Here is a 17,979-nt window from a genome sequence, read left to right on the forward strand (position 1 = left end):
AAGGAAAATTTCTTATGTTCTGCTGTCCTTTGTTGCTCTCCAATTTAAGTGCATACGTTTGTTTGCTTCTATATTATACAACCTCAAATTTATTTTTTGTATAATATTTGAGGTTTTCTTTTTCATATCATTTATTATAATAATAGCTAACCTCCATTGAGAGAACGCTCTGTGCCAAGAGACTGTTCTTCCTATTTTATATGCTTTTAACTCCTTCATTCCTCACAACAACCCTGTGAAGTTAACTGTTAGACAATTTGTTTTACCAGGAAACTGAGGCACAGAGTTACTAAGTAACTTTCCCAACATTATTTGGTTAGTAAATGGCAGAGCTTGGGCTGAACTTCAGTAGACTGGCTTCAGAGTCCACGCTCATTAGTCCTTTGGAGCGCTTTTCATATTCTTGAATTCTCTCATTCTGTCTTTTTTCACGCTGTCAGCGGGACCTGACTCCTGTTTTTAAATTTCATATTGTGTTTTTACTGTTAATTTGGAAAACAAATGCATACTTTTTAGAATTCTGTATAAAGGAGGAGTAAATATGCGATGAGCAAGGACCTAAGTGGGCTCTCAGTGAGTTTAATATATGAGTTCTAATGTGCAGAGTTGAGGTTTATATTGACTGCTCAGTGCTTCCCTGGGGCTAGACTATAAATGAATGGATATTAGGAAGTCTTGTTCTGATTTGGTAATGATGTTAATGCATTATTCTAAATCAGATAGTCTTAATATAGTTTAAATGTATGTTTCGAAGCAAATGTTCTTTTTTAAAGCACACAAACATTTTGAAATCATTCCTAATGTGGTTATGAATTATTGATGTTCCATTGGGAAACTAAAATGCAGATTTTTCTCTTTTAGAAACTAGGGACTGTTGCAAAGCATCATATTTTAGTGATACACTGAGAGCCAGTGGTGTGTTTATAATAGGACAAATAGTCCTATTATTCTTCCGTATAAATTCTAGAAAAATGCTTTAGAATTTATAAATTATTACAAAATAAGACTTATTTTTAGAGAGTTTAAAATTTAGGGTTTTTTTTTAATGGTTTGTTGTTGTTTTTTTTTTTTTCCTCATTAGGAAAACACTAGTACTTTTCAGTTACCTTGATTTTTAAATTAATCTGCAGGTCCCCATTCAAAGGCTTTGGGTTCTTTTCAAAGGTCAGTATAATTCAAGCTTAGATTATGAAGGACTGAACATACCCAAAGGATTTTGCATGTGGATCTTTACTGCCACTACCACAACCATCACCACCTACATACACACACGACACACTCATTCTCTCTTTCTCTCTCTCTCCCTCCCACACTCCCTCCCTTCCCCTCGCCTCCCACCCCCACCCTTTGCTCTCATGGCATCTTTTAAAAATATACTCTTGAATCCTTCCAGGGAGGGCAAATTCACTTCTTACCTAAGTAAACCCAAGTGGCATGCATCAGTACCAGGACTGTCCATCTTGCCTAGTTCCATTATTAAATGAGTATAGGCTAGAATTCATCTTGTTCCTTAAGAGTCCAGCATTTCTAGCTAACCATGCCTACATTTAAACTTACTCTCATTTCTTTTCTACTTGACAGTGTTCTTCCAATATACTAGCATTACAATTTCTAGATTTGATTTTCTCTCCTGTCTTATTTCCATCCGTTTTCAAGTCTATTAAGATCTACCTCTTCATTTGTCTTTTACCACCATTCTTTTCACTCATACTACTGCTACTGGCTCAGCCCTCTCATTACAGTCACGTAATTCTAACATATATATTGCTGCTAAGTTAATTTTCCTTAAGTTACTGATTGTGCTTTTTAAAAGCCCCTTGTTGAATATTTAGGCAGGACTCCATGTGGACATCCACAGGCCTCCGTAGTACAGCCCTAACCTTCCCTTCTGACTTTGCCTTCCTACTCTTCTATATGTACTTTACATTGTGGACAAACTACTATATACAGTTTTTCAAACATGTCCTATTTTTCCTACCTCTGTGCTTTTCATTCTCTTCCTTCTCCCTGGAACCTTCTAACCCATCTCTACTTACTGACATTCTAATGTCTGTTTTTCTAAGCAGGACTTCTTGATTCCCCTTGACTAGAAGTTATTCCTCTAAGCTCTCCCTATCCTCCCTTAAAGCATTTTTATAAGTCTCAAGTACCAACTCTACATTGTGTTTTTGTTGACCTTACTATATCTACTACATTTTTAACTTCTTCAGGAAAGGTGGTGTGTCTTACTCATCTTTGTATTGCCTGCAATCTCTAGTCCAGGTTCTAAATAATAAATATTTTTATATGTGTTTTGAAGTACATTGACCAATGAAGATAAGAAATCAAGAGGCTATTTCCTTTTTTTTTTTTTTTGAGACAGTGTCTCACTTTGCCTGGAGTGCAGTGGCACAATCTCAGTTCACCGCAACCTCTGCCTCCTGGGTTCAAGTGATTCTCACGCCTCAACCTCCCGAGTAGCTGGGATTATAAGCGTGCACCACCACACCTAGCTAATATTTATATTTTTAGTAGACATGGGGTTTTACCATGATGGCCAGCACGGTCTCAAACTTCTGGCCTCAAGTGATCTTCCTGCCTCAGCCTCCAAAGTGCTGGGATTACAGGCATGAGGCATGAGCCACCATGCCCAGCAAGATGCTATTTCCTTAGTCACCTAAATATAATCTCATTTTTAGTTATAGAAGGTTTGAAATAGGAGTGAATAGACTTTACTTAATTCTGACTTTACTTTATTTCTGTAGTTTTTTTTTTTTTTTTTTTTGAGATGGATCCTCACTCTGTCGCCCAGGTTGGAGTGCAGTGGCACAGTCTCAGCTCATTGCAACCTCCGCCTCCCGGGTTCAAGTGATTCGACTGCCTCAGTCTCCCGAGTAGCTGGGATTATAGGCATCCACCATCACACCCAGCTAATTTTTGTATTGTTAGTAGAGACAGGGTTTCGCCATGTTGGCCAGGCTGGTCTCGAACTCCTGACCTCAAGTGATCCTCCTGCCTCAGCCTCCCAAAGTGCTGGGATTACAGGCATGAGCCACCATGCCCTATTTCTGTAACTTTTGATAAGTCATTTGATCTGTTGTTGTTTTCTTATAGTAACAAAGTAGAAATAATTTTCTGCCTGCTTTACTAGATAAATTAAGGGGAAAAAATAAGATATGTAAAAATGTTATTTGTTATTAAAAAGAAAGTTGCTATTTTAAAGGTTCTGTAAATACATAGAGTGCTTATTAGAAATTGAGCTAACACATTCAGGAAAGAATAGGAAGAGTTTGCTGAAGTTCTTTCTTTAGGGATTCTTGTGTACCAATAGCACAGTTAAAGAGCAAACTCATACCATTTTTATATTTCTCTGTAGTTTGACTAAACTTACTTGCTTGAATGATTAACTGTTATCCCAAATACGGGTTATCTTTCAGTCAACTCAGGGAATCAGAGCTACTGAGTAGTATGTGTCAGATCTCTTGGGTGTGCTGGAGTGAGTAAAAGGGGAATGAATTACTGTGTTCATGCTGAGACTTTTAATTGAACAGGTATTCAGTTGATCTAGGTGATGGGCACTTTGCTACTTTCATTGTAACAAATTTGTATATTTAGTTGCTTTAAAACTTTATTTCATGCTTTCATTAGGCCCTGTGAAAAAGGGTAAAGAACAAAACACACAGCGAAGCTTTTTTCTCAGAATGAAGTGTACCCTAACTAGCCGAGGAAGAACTATGAACATAAAGTCTGCAACATGGAAGGTAAGTGAAAATTATTTGTGATTGATGATACACTTTATTTATACATAGACATTGCAGTATTAAGATAACTTTAGAATTGTGAGGGAAGGTTTACAGTTCCTTGGTGTTTGGTTATGTAGCATTTATACCTTCAACTGATTTGCATATGATTCCCAAAATCCAGAACCGTGTAGTAACTTGCCAATTTGAGGCACAAACTTAAATTAGGTGAATTGTGGCACTGGTATACTAGGCTTACTTAATCAGTTGGCTTTGCCAACCACACAATATTTGGATCCTGGTAGGGCTTAATTTTCTATTAATCATGGTTTTGTATCTTTGTTCAATGTTGAGACATAGTCATCAGTGCAAGAAATAACTATCAAACCAGCCCGGATGATGAGATGAATGAAAAAGCAGCCTAGACTTTATATGAGGGGAATTTTTTAAACAGTAATGTATAGGCCCTGGGCAGGAAGTAGGTCATGGGTGGTGGAAAAACGTTCACTGATTTTCAAAAACCTGGTTAATCCACTAGTGACAGTAAATTTTATCAAAGCTTACTGGCCATGTCACACTCAACAACTTATCTCTGCTTTTTTTTTTTTTTTCCTAGCATTGTAAAATTTTTGTTAACTGCTTTGTTTTCTTCTTCATACACAGGTATTGCACTGCACAGGCCATATTCACGTATATGATACCAACAGTAACCAACCTCAGTGTGGGTATAAGAAACCACCTATGACCTGCTTGGTGCTGATTTGTGAACCCATTCCTCACCCATCAAATATTGAAATTCCTCTAGATAGCAAGACTTTTCTCAGTCGACACAGCCTGGATATGAAATTTTCTTATTGTGACGAAAGGTAAATTAGATCTAAAATGTGAATTTGAAAGTTTTAATTAGTCTACAGCATTATTGAATATTCACCGTAGCAAAGATTCAGTGTTGGCCATGCATGGTGGCTCACACCTGTAATCCCAGCACTTTGGAAGGCTGAGGCCCGCGGTGGGATGGATCATCTGAGGTCAGGAGTTTGAGACCAGCTTGGCCAATGTGGTGAAACCCCATCTCTACTAAAAATACAAAAATTAGCACTGCGTGGTGGCGGGCACTACTCAGGAGGCTTAGGCAGGAGAATCGCTTGAACCTGGGAGGTGGAGGTTGCGGTGAGCCAAGATCACACCACCACACTCCAGCCTGGATGACAGAGCAAGACTCCATCTCAAAAAAAAAAAAAAAAAAATTACTCAGTGTTAAACTATGCTTTCCACTAAATTAAACAGAATAATACATCCTATAATATTAGATTAACTTTGTAAATTAATTCAGCCACATTTATTGAACACTTACTCTGTACTATGAACGCTTACTTTACTAGGTGCTATCCAGAAATTAAGATGAGTCTTTTTTTCCCCAGTAGGGGCTCTGCTTACTTAAAGAGAGAATTTCAAAAATATGCAGTGTGTATTTTGAGCAAAGATAGATTACCTTAGGTTGGGGACTAGAAAGCCAAGTGTTTGTACATCTCTTCATCCTACATATTTTCCTTGAGAAGCTTCAATCTTGCCCATGGTTTCTATCACTATTTCCCACATTTCTTTCTGTAATTCTATTTAATTGCCAACTTAATATTTCTATCTGGATATTCTTCTGTATTGTAAACTAAGTATTTCTGTAACTGAACTGTACCACTACTGCCCCCAAACAACATCATCATCAAAAACTGCTTTTCTTCCTATAACGCTTATCATGGTTAATACACCACCATATGCCCATGACTCCAACAAAACTTTGGAAGTCATCCTTAACTTTTCTTTTACATTCGTTGGCTACATACAGTTGATGTCTAAATCTTACAGATTTACTATCTACATATATCTCTTGATCGATTTCCTCCTTTCCATCCTTGCAGTCCTGCCATTGAATTCATTAGCTCATTATTACCCTTGACTTGAGTTGTTGGCATAGCTGCCTTTTTGCCAACAGATTTGTACCCTTGTAATCTTTCATCCAAGTTGCCAGAAAGTGGGTGTCCTAATGTGAAAATCAGATCATGTCATTCTGTTGTTGAAAATGCCTCAAATGCTTCCCTTCATCTTTGCACACAAAAATATTTTGTTTATAAAAATACTAGATGAGGGAAGTAAATTTTCATTTATCAAAAGAAGATGTGCATTTTAAAAGACTGAAAAAAAATAGACCTACACAATACAATCTAAACTTAGCATGGCAAACAAAGATATTTATGCTCTGGCTCTTGCCTACTTCTCCAGATTAATCAAGAGGAAGAGGGACTACTTATTCTGATGTGGCCGCCACCACTCTATAGCTAGAGAGCTCCCCATGGTGTTTTAATGTCTTAGTGTAGTGGTCCCCAACCCCCAGTACTGGTCCGCAGACTGTTAGGACCCCGGCTGCATAGCAGGTGAGTGGTGAGCATTCCCACCTGAGCTTCACCTGCTGTCAGATCAGAGGCGACATTAGATTCTCATGGGAGTGGCAAACTACTGTGAACTGCACGTGAGGGATCTGGGTTGTGTGCCCCTTATGAAAACCATCTCGACCAGTGCCTGATGATCTGAGGTGGAATAGTTTCATCCTGAAACCATCCCCACCCCCATCTGTGGAAAAATTGTCTTCCACAACCTGTCCCTGGTGCCAAAAATGTTGGGGACCACTTTCTTACTGCCTTTGCACATACTTTCTTTCCTATTCTGTAATGACATTTTCTTCACTTCTTAACACATACTTACCTTCCAAGCGCATCTACTCCTTTGTGGGGCTTTCCTTGTTCCTTCAAGAAGAAGCTGCACTGTTCCTTGTACATACCTCTTTTGTTAGCATTTATTCTACTATCGTACTGCTTGTCTCATTTTTTACTATAAGGCTATAGTATAGTATAGTAGCTAAAGGGGACATAGGTTCTGTAGCCTGACTGCCAAATCCTGGCTTTGCTGCCTATATACAAATGATCTTGGACACATTAGTTCTTAGAGTTCTTGTTTGTAAGCATCAGTTTCTTCATAATACTAACTTGAAGATTATATGAGAAAACCAGTTTAAGCACTTAGCCATAATATAGACAAGAAACCCCACCCCATTGGATAAGGAAATATGACAGAGCTCTGTCTTTAGAATCACATGTTAGATTCACTCATGGCTTGCAGCTCTGATACTTAAAATGTGGCCTTGGCCTTGGTACTTAACCGTTGTAAAACTCACATTCCTTATCTATAAAATAAGAATCATGGCCGGGTGCGGTGGCTTATGCCTATAATCCTAGCACTGTGGGAGGACGAGGCGGGTGGATCATCTGAGGTCAGGAGTTTGAGACCAGCCTGTCCAACATGGTAAAACCGCATCTCTACTAAAAATACAAAAATTAGCTGGGTATGGGGGCATGTGTCCGTAATCCCAGCTACTTGGGAGGCTGAGGTAGGCGAATTCTTGAATCCAGGAGGCGGAGGTTGCAGTGAACCAAGATTGCACCACCACACTCCAGCCTAGGAGACAGAGTGAGACTCCATCTCAAAAAAAAAAACATACCTCAGAAGGATGTTATGAGGATTAAAGAAGTCTGTTGAGTGCCTAGTGCGCATAGTGAATGCTTCACTACTGGTGTCAACTTTAAGAAAATGAATATAGAAAAGCTAAGATTTTAAGGTGTTTACTACTAGTATTCATGTAAATGTATGATGGAACAGAGATTTCCATCCTATTTTGAGAAATTATTTTTTATTTTTTTGAAAACTTAAGGTAACAAAGTAGAGGGGAGGCCAGGGAGAAAGGAAGGTAATGGAGCAAAAATGAGAAAGGGAGTGACATTACCCTTTAGTTATAGCAGAAAATTAGCAAAATGATCATGACAGGAGGTAACAGTAAAGACAGTCAGCTCATATATCAACCAAAACAGTTTTGAGTTTGACCAACAGACTGTTATTTTCTGATTTAGAGCTCTTTCCAAGAACTTCTCGCATCTATAACTCCTGAGAACCAAGCTATGGAAAAAATTTTACTCAATTTTAAGAAAATCTAACACATCAAGCTCCTAAATTCCAAAATATTCCACAAATAGCTGCTATTTACTATACTCAGTAATAATCATTTAAAATTATTCAACATTTTATTTGAGCATCTACTGTGTTCATGGGACTAAAGTAGAAATGAAGATGAATATTTCCTACCTCAAAATAAATGAGTTGTATACTGCTTTAGATCACGGGTTTCCTAGTCCATTAAAAACACTTTTTGGTCATATTTTCTGGACACCCCGACCCCTTTGGTACAGAATATAACCTATGTAATTCTCTAAAGTTAAATTAACTTCACCTTTTTTGCTTCAATATGTGTAAAACTGACCTTCTAGGAAAGCATATACAGTTGATATTTTTGACTTTCTAGTATCTTTTAGTCATAGACACACCTCAGGTTGAGAAGCACTGATGGACATTAGATTAAATCAGCTTCCTATGACAATATAAACAAGACCCTCATTAATCTGATCCCCCTACCTACTTCTTCAGCATCATCTCATATCTCTCTTCACTAACCATATTATAGAATCTTTGTTACCCGCACCACATTAAACATTTTAAAAAATCTTTTGCTTATGCCATACCTTTTTCCTGAAAGTGATTTTGCCTTTCCTTTGTCTCTCTCTAGTCATAAGTCTCCTATAAGAGGCTGTTCCTCATTCTACCATTCCTTTGCATGGATAGGATTCCATGGAATAGATTCTCATCACTGCATTTATCACATTATTTCCTAAGTAGTACAGTACATCTACTGGAAGATTAGCCACATGTTGAGTTTTGTCTTTGCATTTTCATACCTAGAATAATGCCAGGCACACATGGGCATATTAAGATTTGAATAGTGAAAAAGTCTTTAATTCCATGGGGATTTTATTTAAACAGAAAAATATAAGACCAATTAAAATTATTTTTAAAGCATAATTTCAAGAAATATGACTGATTTTGTTTAAAAACATGTTTTCCTTTATAATGCTGCCACCTGGTGTTGCTGTGTTTAGAGATGGCCCTTTGTAAAGAATTGAGGGTTTGGGCTGAGTTTGGTTTGGGTTTTGACAAATCAGCTTTTCATTTATGTATTTATTTTATAATAAACTATGGAAGATCTTGCCTTTAAGTGTGAGAATACAAGCAATGTTACTTTTATACCTTTATAGGATATCTTGGCTATGTCCTTCCTGTAGTTAAGTGGGGTTTTTTTTCACACACAGCATGTTATATAAGGTTTGCTTGCACCTCAGTAAGAAAGTCCTCTGAAATCTAAAGGCTGAGAATCTAAAAGCTTAACTCACGTTTTGCTCCTAGAAAGACTTGAGAAGAGAGTATTTCTGTTCAGCATGGTACTAAGAAGATAGCTTTCTCTTTCTCATGTCATGGTTGCCGTTACATAGTGCTTACAGAGAATAAGCTCTAGTCTCTGTCTTAAATAAAGGTCTACTCTCTGCCAGCGAGATAGATGGGGCAATGGGATTGTTTTCCAATCTGTTTTCATTTGAAATATTGTTTTATCTGAAATTACCGCCATAATTTCACGTAATGCCAAAAACTAAACTGAGTACAAGAGCATCTTCTAAAACCAACATAATTCCTTTAGTTCCCATTTAGTGTAGATGCTCTTTGGTTGATGATAATAGAATTGTGTAGTGGCTATTGATTTCTCAGAGTGAGGTGTTGCCTAGGGGCTTAAAAATTACTACATAAAGCATTTGGCTTTATGAAAAAATGTTACAGATTTTATCTATATTTTAAAATAAGTGTCAGTGACTGCCTTTATAACTTTTACCATTTAATTTAGTAGTACTTCTTACCTGTTTATTAATACCCTGCCTTGTTACCAAAAGTATGTATAATGAGATGTGGTAAGAATAGGTAACAAGTAGGCCGGGCACGTTGGCTCATGCCTGTAATCCCAGTACTTTGGGAGGCCAAGGCGGGCAGATCACCTGAGGTCAGGAGTTCAAGACCAGCCTGACCAACATGGAGAAACCCCATCCCTACTAAAAATACAAAATTAGCTGGGCATGGTGGCACATGCCCGTAATCCCAGCTACTTGGGAGACTGAGACAGGGGACTCACTTGAACCCGCGAGGTAGAGGTTGCGGTGAGCCGAGATCATGCCATTGTGCTCCAGCCTAAGCAACACGAGGGAAAATTTGTCTCAAAAAAAAAAGAATAGGTAACAAGTTTGGGTGAAGAAGATAAAAGAGTTAAATAACAGGACGAACATAGAGGACTTAAAGAAATGTGTGGTATTGCATTTAATAACTGTAGTTCCTAAAGGTGAGGTGTAAATTTATTCTAAGCAAAGGAGGATGCTCTTTATTTTTGAAAATTCACTTGTCCATAAGATGAATGCTTATCAGTTAACTTGGGAGGAGAAAATTTTTTATCAGTCTCCCTTTTTTTCTTAAATCTTGTATTTTTTACTAACAGAATTACCGAATTGATGGGATATGAGCCAGAAGAACTTTTAGGCCGCTCAATTTATGAATATTATCATGCTTTGGACTCTGATCATCTGACCAAAACTCATCATGATAGTAAGTACAATGGAAGAACTCAGAGATATTCTAATTACTTAACTGTTGCAACCTCTGTACAGTTTGGCTACCCATCGAATTCTCTGGTTAAAATGAACCCAGTCTTCCCAGACTAAATGTGTTAACAGGCCTATTCAGTACAGATCTTGACCATTTTGTGTTTTGTATTTGTTGCAACAAATATCAGTAAAAATGGAATTATTTAATCATTGACAAAACTTGCTGGCATTTTAAATACAAAGACTTGAAAATCCAAATATTATAGAGTATTGAATAGCATAATTTTCAGAATTCACATAAATACTCAGAACAGTGGTTGGTATGTAAAAGGCACTCAGGAAATATTTGTACAATCAATGAATGTGAAGGTAGTGAACATCACATTTGATAATAAGTAGCATTTTAAAAAATATTTGTAAGTGCATAATTATGTGTATATATTTATGAGTGTGTATATTTATGGGTTACATGAGATATTCTGATACAGGTATGCAATACATAAGGATAAATGGAGTACCTATCACCTCAAGCATTATCTTGTGTGACAAACAATCCAGTTATACTCTTTTGGTTATTTTATTTTATTTTTTTTTCTTTTGAGACAGGATCTCACTCTCGGCCAGGCTGGAGTGCGGTTGAGCAATCTTGGCTCACTGCAACCCCTGCCTCCCAGGTTCAAGAGATTCTCCTGCCTCAGCCTCCCAAGTAGCTGGGATTATAGGCGTGTACCACCATGCCTGGCTAATTTTTGTATTTTTAGTATAGACGGGGTTTCGCAATATTGACCTGGCTGTTCTCAAACTCCTGACCTCAGGTTATCCACCTGCCCTGGTACCTGGCCTCTTTTAGTTACTTTAAAATGTACGATTAAATTGTTTTTGACTATAGTCACCCTTAACAAGTACCTTTGACATAAGATTTGATTCTGAATTTTACTCAAATGAATGTTAAGATCCCAAGGTAAGTTAAACTTGGGACTATCTCACCTGTTTAATCTGTACCTATGCATGACTTCTGACTGTGATTGAGGATACCTGAATATCACTGAGTTTGTGTGATTGATGAGCCTTGAACTCAAGAGTAAATCCAAGTCTGCAGTCAGGACCCCCCAATCCTCAAAATAATACCATCATTAGGATTTATGTACTTTCTCCCAAATCAATATTTAATTTAAATTGCCTAAATTGCCAAAAGACTTACAATGTGGTATCAATTTATATTTAAATATGCTAAGTATCTTTGGTTCTCTGGAAACTTTAGTCAGAATTTAAGGAAGTTATTGTGGCACCATTTTCTTGAAAAAGGCTACTGATTATTCTCTAATCTTACACTTTCAACCTAAGTCATTAAAGGAATTTTAGTTACTGAAGATTGTATATTCATGAACTCTTCACTTAGCTCATTGGCAGCAAAGGAGTTTTATTTAGGGGATTTGAAAAAGGAAATGGGTATGTTTTCAGCTATTCTGGGACACACTGTCTGAATTTAAGCAGTTACAACTGATTCCACTAAATAAACATTTGTTTTCTAAAACAATGATCAACATTCAGCATCTGTTCATTTAATTGAAAATTCAAAGTTACAATATTTTCTTTGCATGATTCTTTTTCCTTTTTCCCCCTAGTGTTTACTAAAGGACAAGTCACTACAGGACAGTACAGGATGCTTGCCAAAAGAGGTGGATATGTCTGGGTTGAAACTCAAGCAACTGTTATATATAACACCAAGAACTCTCAACCACAGTGCATTGTATGTGTGAATTATGTTGTGAGGTAAGTTTGAGAAAGAAACGTTTTTGGGGAATAAATAGTGATTCTTTTTGGATACTCTGTTCATTTATAGGAAGATAAGATTATAAATATTAACTAAATTTTAATTCTTTTTTTTTTTTTTTTTTTTTTTTGAGACGGAGTCTCGCTTTGTCACCCAGGCTAGAGTGCAGTGGCCGGATCTCAGCTCACTGCAAGCTCCGCCTCCCAGGTTCACGCCATTCTCCTGCCTCAGCCTGCCACGTAGCTGGGACTACAGGCGCCCGCCACCTCGCCCGGCTAGTTTTTTGTATGTTTTAGTAGAGACGGCGTTTCACCGTGTTAGCCAGGATGGTCTAGATCTCCTGACCTCGTGATCCGCCCATCTCGGCCTCCCAAAGTGCTGGGATTACAGGCTTGAGCCACCGCGCCCGGCCAAATTTTAATTCTTTTACATCTCTACCAAATTATTATTTTCTGTACTCTGACCTAGGTTTCCAGTCCAGCTATTCTACAGTGATACCACTAAATACTGTCAGTAGTTGTCTATCCCCATACCTTCACTCCTATTTTTAAAAAGGCCATGAAAAAAACACCAGATCCATCGACTGGTTTGGTCTACTTATACAGGTATCGGCATATATTATCTCAAGACAGCTCTGTTCTTTTTGTAGGAAGAATACTGACCTACGTTTGTATCATAGCTCTAGCACTCATTAGCTCCCTGACCTTGGGGAAGTCTCTTCATTTTTCTGAATTTCATCTATGTAGATAATCGTTCAGAAGGTTATAATGAAAATTAAACGAAATTCTATGAGATTAATAAGCTGTATGATGTAATACATGGCTCTTGTATATTCATGAACTTTTCACTTAGCTCTTTGGCTTGTGAATATTATGTACATCACAATTTAATCCTTCATTTGATCTATTTTACTAGACTCCTGCCTCATCTAGTCTACCTGTCCACATTATTACCACCTTCTAGTCCACCTTGCCCATTACTACCAGGCTAAGCTTTCTAGTGTGGATATCTCATCATCTTATTTTCCTTAGAATTTTAGTGATCTTTTTATCACTTCCAAGATAAACACTTGCCTAGGTGTATAACATCCTTGTTTACCATCATACTCATGCATCAGAGATTTAGCCTTCCCTTTAAAATCTAGGGTCACCCCTCTTAGGAAGACTTTGGCCAGTTTTTATTTTTGCCACTTCTGACACCATCCTTTAATGTTTTTATATTAGTGCCACAGAGTTCTTTTGTGACTTTACCATTATGTATGAATCTTCCACTTGGAATGTCTTTCTCTTCCTCACACCCCAGTCTGCCTAGCAAATGCCACTTGATCCCAAGTACCAGCTCGTTAGCTTCTCAGTGAAGCAAGCCTTCTCTATTTTAGCAGTTATCACAGTGTATTTTAATTGTTTACATATCTACTTTCACACTGGGTTATAAATTTCTTAAGGTCAATCTTTGGTTCTTAAGGTTAATCTTTGCATTCTCAGTTCATTTCAGATAGTAAACATTTAATATGTTAATTAAAGGAGTAATTTACATTTAAGCCACTCGTGAAGATAAACTGCTGCTCATCATCCCTCTTCAACCCTGTCTTGTAGGTGGTATCACCTTATGTTCTTACCACCAAAGAAAATATGGCTTCTCTCTTAGGACTATCCTTAGATCATGCCTCATATGTTGATGCCAAAGAGTTCTTTTGTGCCAATTTCATAACGTGTGTCAGCACAACAATTCTGAAGATTTGTTGGTGTCCTTCATGTACTTGACTACAAATTGCCTTGTCATCATCACTCTTCCCAAAGGATATCTGAAATTCTTTTTTTTTTTTTTTTTTTTGAGACGGAGTCTCACTCTGTCGCCCAGGCTGGAGTGCAGTGGCGTGATCTTGGCTCACTCCACCTCCTGAGCTCAAGCAATTCTCGTGCCTCAGCCTCCCAAGTAGCTGGGACTACAGACGTGCACCACCACACCGGGTTAATTTTTTGTATTTTTAGTAGAGACAGGGTTTTGCCATGTTGGTCAGGCTCTTGAACTCCCAGGCTCAAGCGACCCATCTGCCTCAGCCTCCCAAAGTGCTGGGATTACAGGCATGAGCCACTGTGCCCAGCCTAGATATCTGAAATTCTTAACTGAAATTAGTCAAATTATCTTGTACTGGGAATTTTTTTTTTAAATTTCAACTTTTATATTTGATTCAGGGGATACATACATAGGTTTGTTACATGGGTATATCATGTGATGCTGAGGTTTGGGGTACAATTGATCCTGTCACCCAGATAGTGAGCATAATACCCAACAGTTGTTCAACCCTTGCCCCTCTCTCCTAGTAGTCCTCAGTGTCTGTTGATGCCATCTTTATGTCCACAAGTAACCCAGTGTTTAGCTCCCACTTACAAGTGACAGCATGCAGCATTTGGTTTTCTGTGTCTGGGTTATCTCACTTAGGATAATGATCTCTGGATGCATCCATGTTGCTGCAAAGAACATGATTTCATTCTTTTTTATGGCTGCATACTGTGCATTGTATTGGGTCTTTATTTTGTAATAGCATTTTAAAACCCTAAATGTGACAAAGTACACGTGAGTGATCATGCATCTCAAGAAATCTTAAAATGTTCCTGTCCATAAAGCAGAATTTTTTAAGACTTTTTCACAGTCCCCCTTCCCCTCACTGTGTCAAGTGCTCATTTGTGAATTACTAATTTCTCTTGTTTTGACAGTGGTATTATTCAGCACGACTTGATTTTCTCCCTTCAACAAACAGAATGTGTCCTTAAACCAGTTGAATCTTCAGATATGAAAATGACTCAGCTATTCACCAAAGTTGAATCGGAAGATACAAGTAGCCTCTTTGACAAACTTAAGAAGGAACCTGATGCTTTAACTTTGCTGGCCCCAGCCGCTGGAGACACAATCATATCTTTAGATTTTGGCAGCAACGGTGAGTAGTTATTTTGTTAATGCCCTAAATTGTGTCTGTTGCTACAAGCCTCATTTCAACTAAACATTACTTTGACATTTTTTGTTGGTAATCATTTGGACATTACAAGCTAATATATTTTTATAGTTTTCTTAAATGTATTTGCTTAAATATTTTTGCCCTCGTAATTTCTTACCATTCTTGCTTTTTTATATTGTTGGAAATTGTGCTTCAAAGTGTCCTTAAGGTATTTCTTCTTCCCACATAAATTTTTCCTGGCTGCTCTATTTCTGTATCCTGCTGTCAGATTTTCTCCGCAGTTTAGCAGAGTTACATGGAAGTAGGCATTGTTGCATTAAAGGATAAAAAGGCAGTCATACTATAACATGAAGCATTGAAGATGAAAACTGCAATTTTAAAGTAGAGAACATTTTAATGTATAAAAAGGTTGGTGTTGCCTTTTGTCTTTTATGCCGTAGAGATTAAGAGGAGGTATCAATAGTGGATTGTAAAGATAACCCAGACTTATGGTTATACTATACTATTATATGTAAACTTTCTGCTGAAGGAAAATTTGTTAACATTTTGTTGTTTGATGAATTAGACAAACCTTTCGTGAAAAGGAACACAAATTTTTTGTATGTTAAAATCCCTGTGGCCAGGTGCAGTGGCTCACGCCTGTAATCCCAGCACTCTGGGAGGCCAAGGCGGGTGGATCACTTGAGGTTAGGAGTTCGAGACCAGCCTGGCCACCATGGTGAAACCCCGTCTCTACCAAAAATACAAAAATTAGCTGGGCGTGGTGGTGTGCGCCTGTAATCCCAACTACTTGGGAGGCTGAGGCAGGAGAATTGCTTGAACCTGGGAGGCAGAGGTGGCAGTGAGCCAAGATTGCGCCATTGTACTCCAGCCTGGGCAACAGAGCAAGACTGTCTTGGGTTAAAAAAAAAAATCCTTGTATACTTTAGACTGACTCATATTTTTTCCCCACAGACACAGAAACTGATGACCAGCAACTTGAGGAAGTACCATTGTATAATGATGTAATGCTCCCCTCATCCAACGAAAAATTACAGAATATAAATTTGGCAATGTCTCCATTACCCACCTCTGAAACGCCAAAGCCACTTCGAAGTAGTGCTGACCCTGCACTCAATCAAGAAGTTGCATTAAAATTAGAACCAAATCCAGAGTCACTGGAACTTTCTTTTACCATGCCCCAAATTCAGGATCAGCCACCTAGTCCTTCTGATGGAAGCACTAGACAAAGTTCACCTGAGGTAGGTGTCATGATATAATCAGAAAGAGACAACTTTCAGATTTTAACATTCAAGAATGTATTTATAAGTTTGACTCAAACACTCATTTGAACCACAAATTACATTTGTGTGTGTGTTTTTGAATTTTAGCACTTTAAAATTATTGCAAGAGCTATTGCCTAACTTAGACCTGAGCATATGTTTTAGGCTCAAAGATAGTCAGGAACATGGGAAGAAACTAGCTTAATATAAACCAAAAGGTGAAATGTACATTATTTCTCTATATCAGTAGGACAAAAACATCCTGAATTTGGACATTTAAAGAGAATAGTACTAAGTGTGCTCAAGGTAGCCACAGCCTATACCTGTTACCCCTTTTAGTTTGTTTTATTGTGTTTTGTTTTGTTTTGAGAGTCTCACTATCACCCAGGCTGGACTGCAGTGGTGCAATCACAGCTCACTACAGCCTCAACCTTCCAGGCTCAAATGATTCTCCCACCTCAGTCTCCCGAGTAGCTGGGACTACAGGCCCGTACCACCATGCCTGGCTGATTTTTTAACCATTTTTTTTTGGTGGAGTCAGAGTTCTCACTATATTGCCCAGGCTGGTTTTAAACTCCTGGGCTCAAGCGATCCTCCTGCCTTGGCCTCCCGAAGTACTAGGATTACAGGCGTGAGCTCCCATGCCTGGCCCATTACCCCTTTGAGTTGGAGAACTGTCTGGTAGCAATAGACTTAACAGGGTTTAAATGGGAAAGGACTTTATAAATTCTTTGCCCAGTTTAGTCCAATTTCCATCACTATTTTGAAATTTTGGATAAGTATAACATGAAAATAACAAGTGTTACATAAAATACTTAGTAACTGGTCTTTTTTATTCTGGATCTGTCTTGATATTAATTGTCCTATAAACACAATAAAAATAATCTTTAAAGGCTAGGCTGGCCAAGACTGGAGATATCACACAGGGCTCTATTTCTAAATCTAGAATGATTCCATTTTAGGGCTTCGTACATCTAAAAATATACTCAGGAGTAGGACAACTAAGATCCGAACATTATAACTTGATAAATGAGGCATAAATAAGCTTTAATAAGTGGTAAATAATTCTACATTGAATATTTGTTGAATAAAACTGACAAGCTAAGAGTAGGAGATTTGACATCTCATAGCCTTGTGGTGAATGAATATATATCCTATGCTCTGGTTGCTTAATTTACCCACCACAAAAAAAAAGTTTGGTTCATCTTGGTTTTTATCTAACAAAAGTAAATGTAACAAAAACATTAGAATGAGGAAAGCAAAATTTCTTGTTTAGAATACACAGCTATAGTTTTTTGTTAAAATTCTTGCCCAGAACTCTTAAAATAGTAATAATGTACATTCGTTCAGGTATATGCAGGTAAAATAACTTAAGTTTCTACTCCCACCCCTGACAATAGCTGTGAGATTTTTACGTAGCTCAGTCACCACAGGAATGTGCCTTCTCAGTTCAAAGATAAATTCCAGTGAATGTAGCATCTAGTTAATTGGTCAATTAGGTACCATTGTGGAATGTGAATTACCAAATAGGTTTTTTATTCTTAGAATAAGGTGTTTCTTTTCATCTTAATTTTGTAAATGATGTTATATTACATAGTCAGAAATATGTATATTGGCAAAATTAGTTACCAGTATAAGCTTCAAAATGTCACTATTTTCACTTTTTTTTTTTTTTTTTTTGAGACGGAGTCTC

The 17,979-nt window shown here is 37.6% G+C and overlaps 1 protein-coding gene across 1 annotated transcript in view; it reads left to right on the plus strand.

Moving 5' to 3' along the window:
• HIF1A (hypoxia inducible factor 1, alpha subunit (basic helix-loop-helix transcription factor)) overlaps nt 1-17,979 on the plus strand; it is a 51,900-nt gene that overhangs the window by 23,985 nt on the left and 9,936 nt on the right. Inside the window, 6 exon segments of the mRNA XM_011978325.1 lie at nt 3,628-3,740; nt 4,383-4,585; nt 10,189-10,295; nt 11,920-12,067; nt 14,786-15,006; nt 15,979-16,265. Of these exon segments, the coding sequence (XP_011833715.1) occupies nt 3,628-3,740; nt 4,383-4,585; nt 10,189-10,295; nt 11,920-12,067; nt 14,786-15,006; nt 15,979-16,265 (1,079 nt within the window).

The sequence above is a fragment of the Mandrillus leucophaeus genome, unplaced genomic scaffold, assembly GCF_000951045.1.
Source record: "Mandrillus leucophaeus isolate KB7577 unplaced genomic scaffold, Mleu.le_1.0 Scaffold192, whole genome shotgun sequence".
Classification (NCBI taxonomy): Eukaryota; Metazoa; Chordata; class Mammalia; order Primates; family Cercopithecidae; genus Mandrillus; species Mandrillus leucophaeus.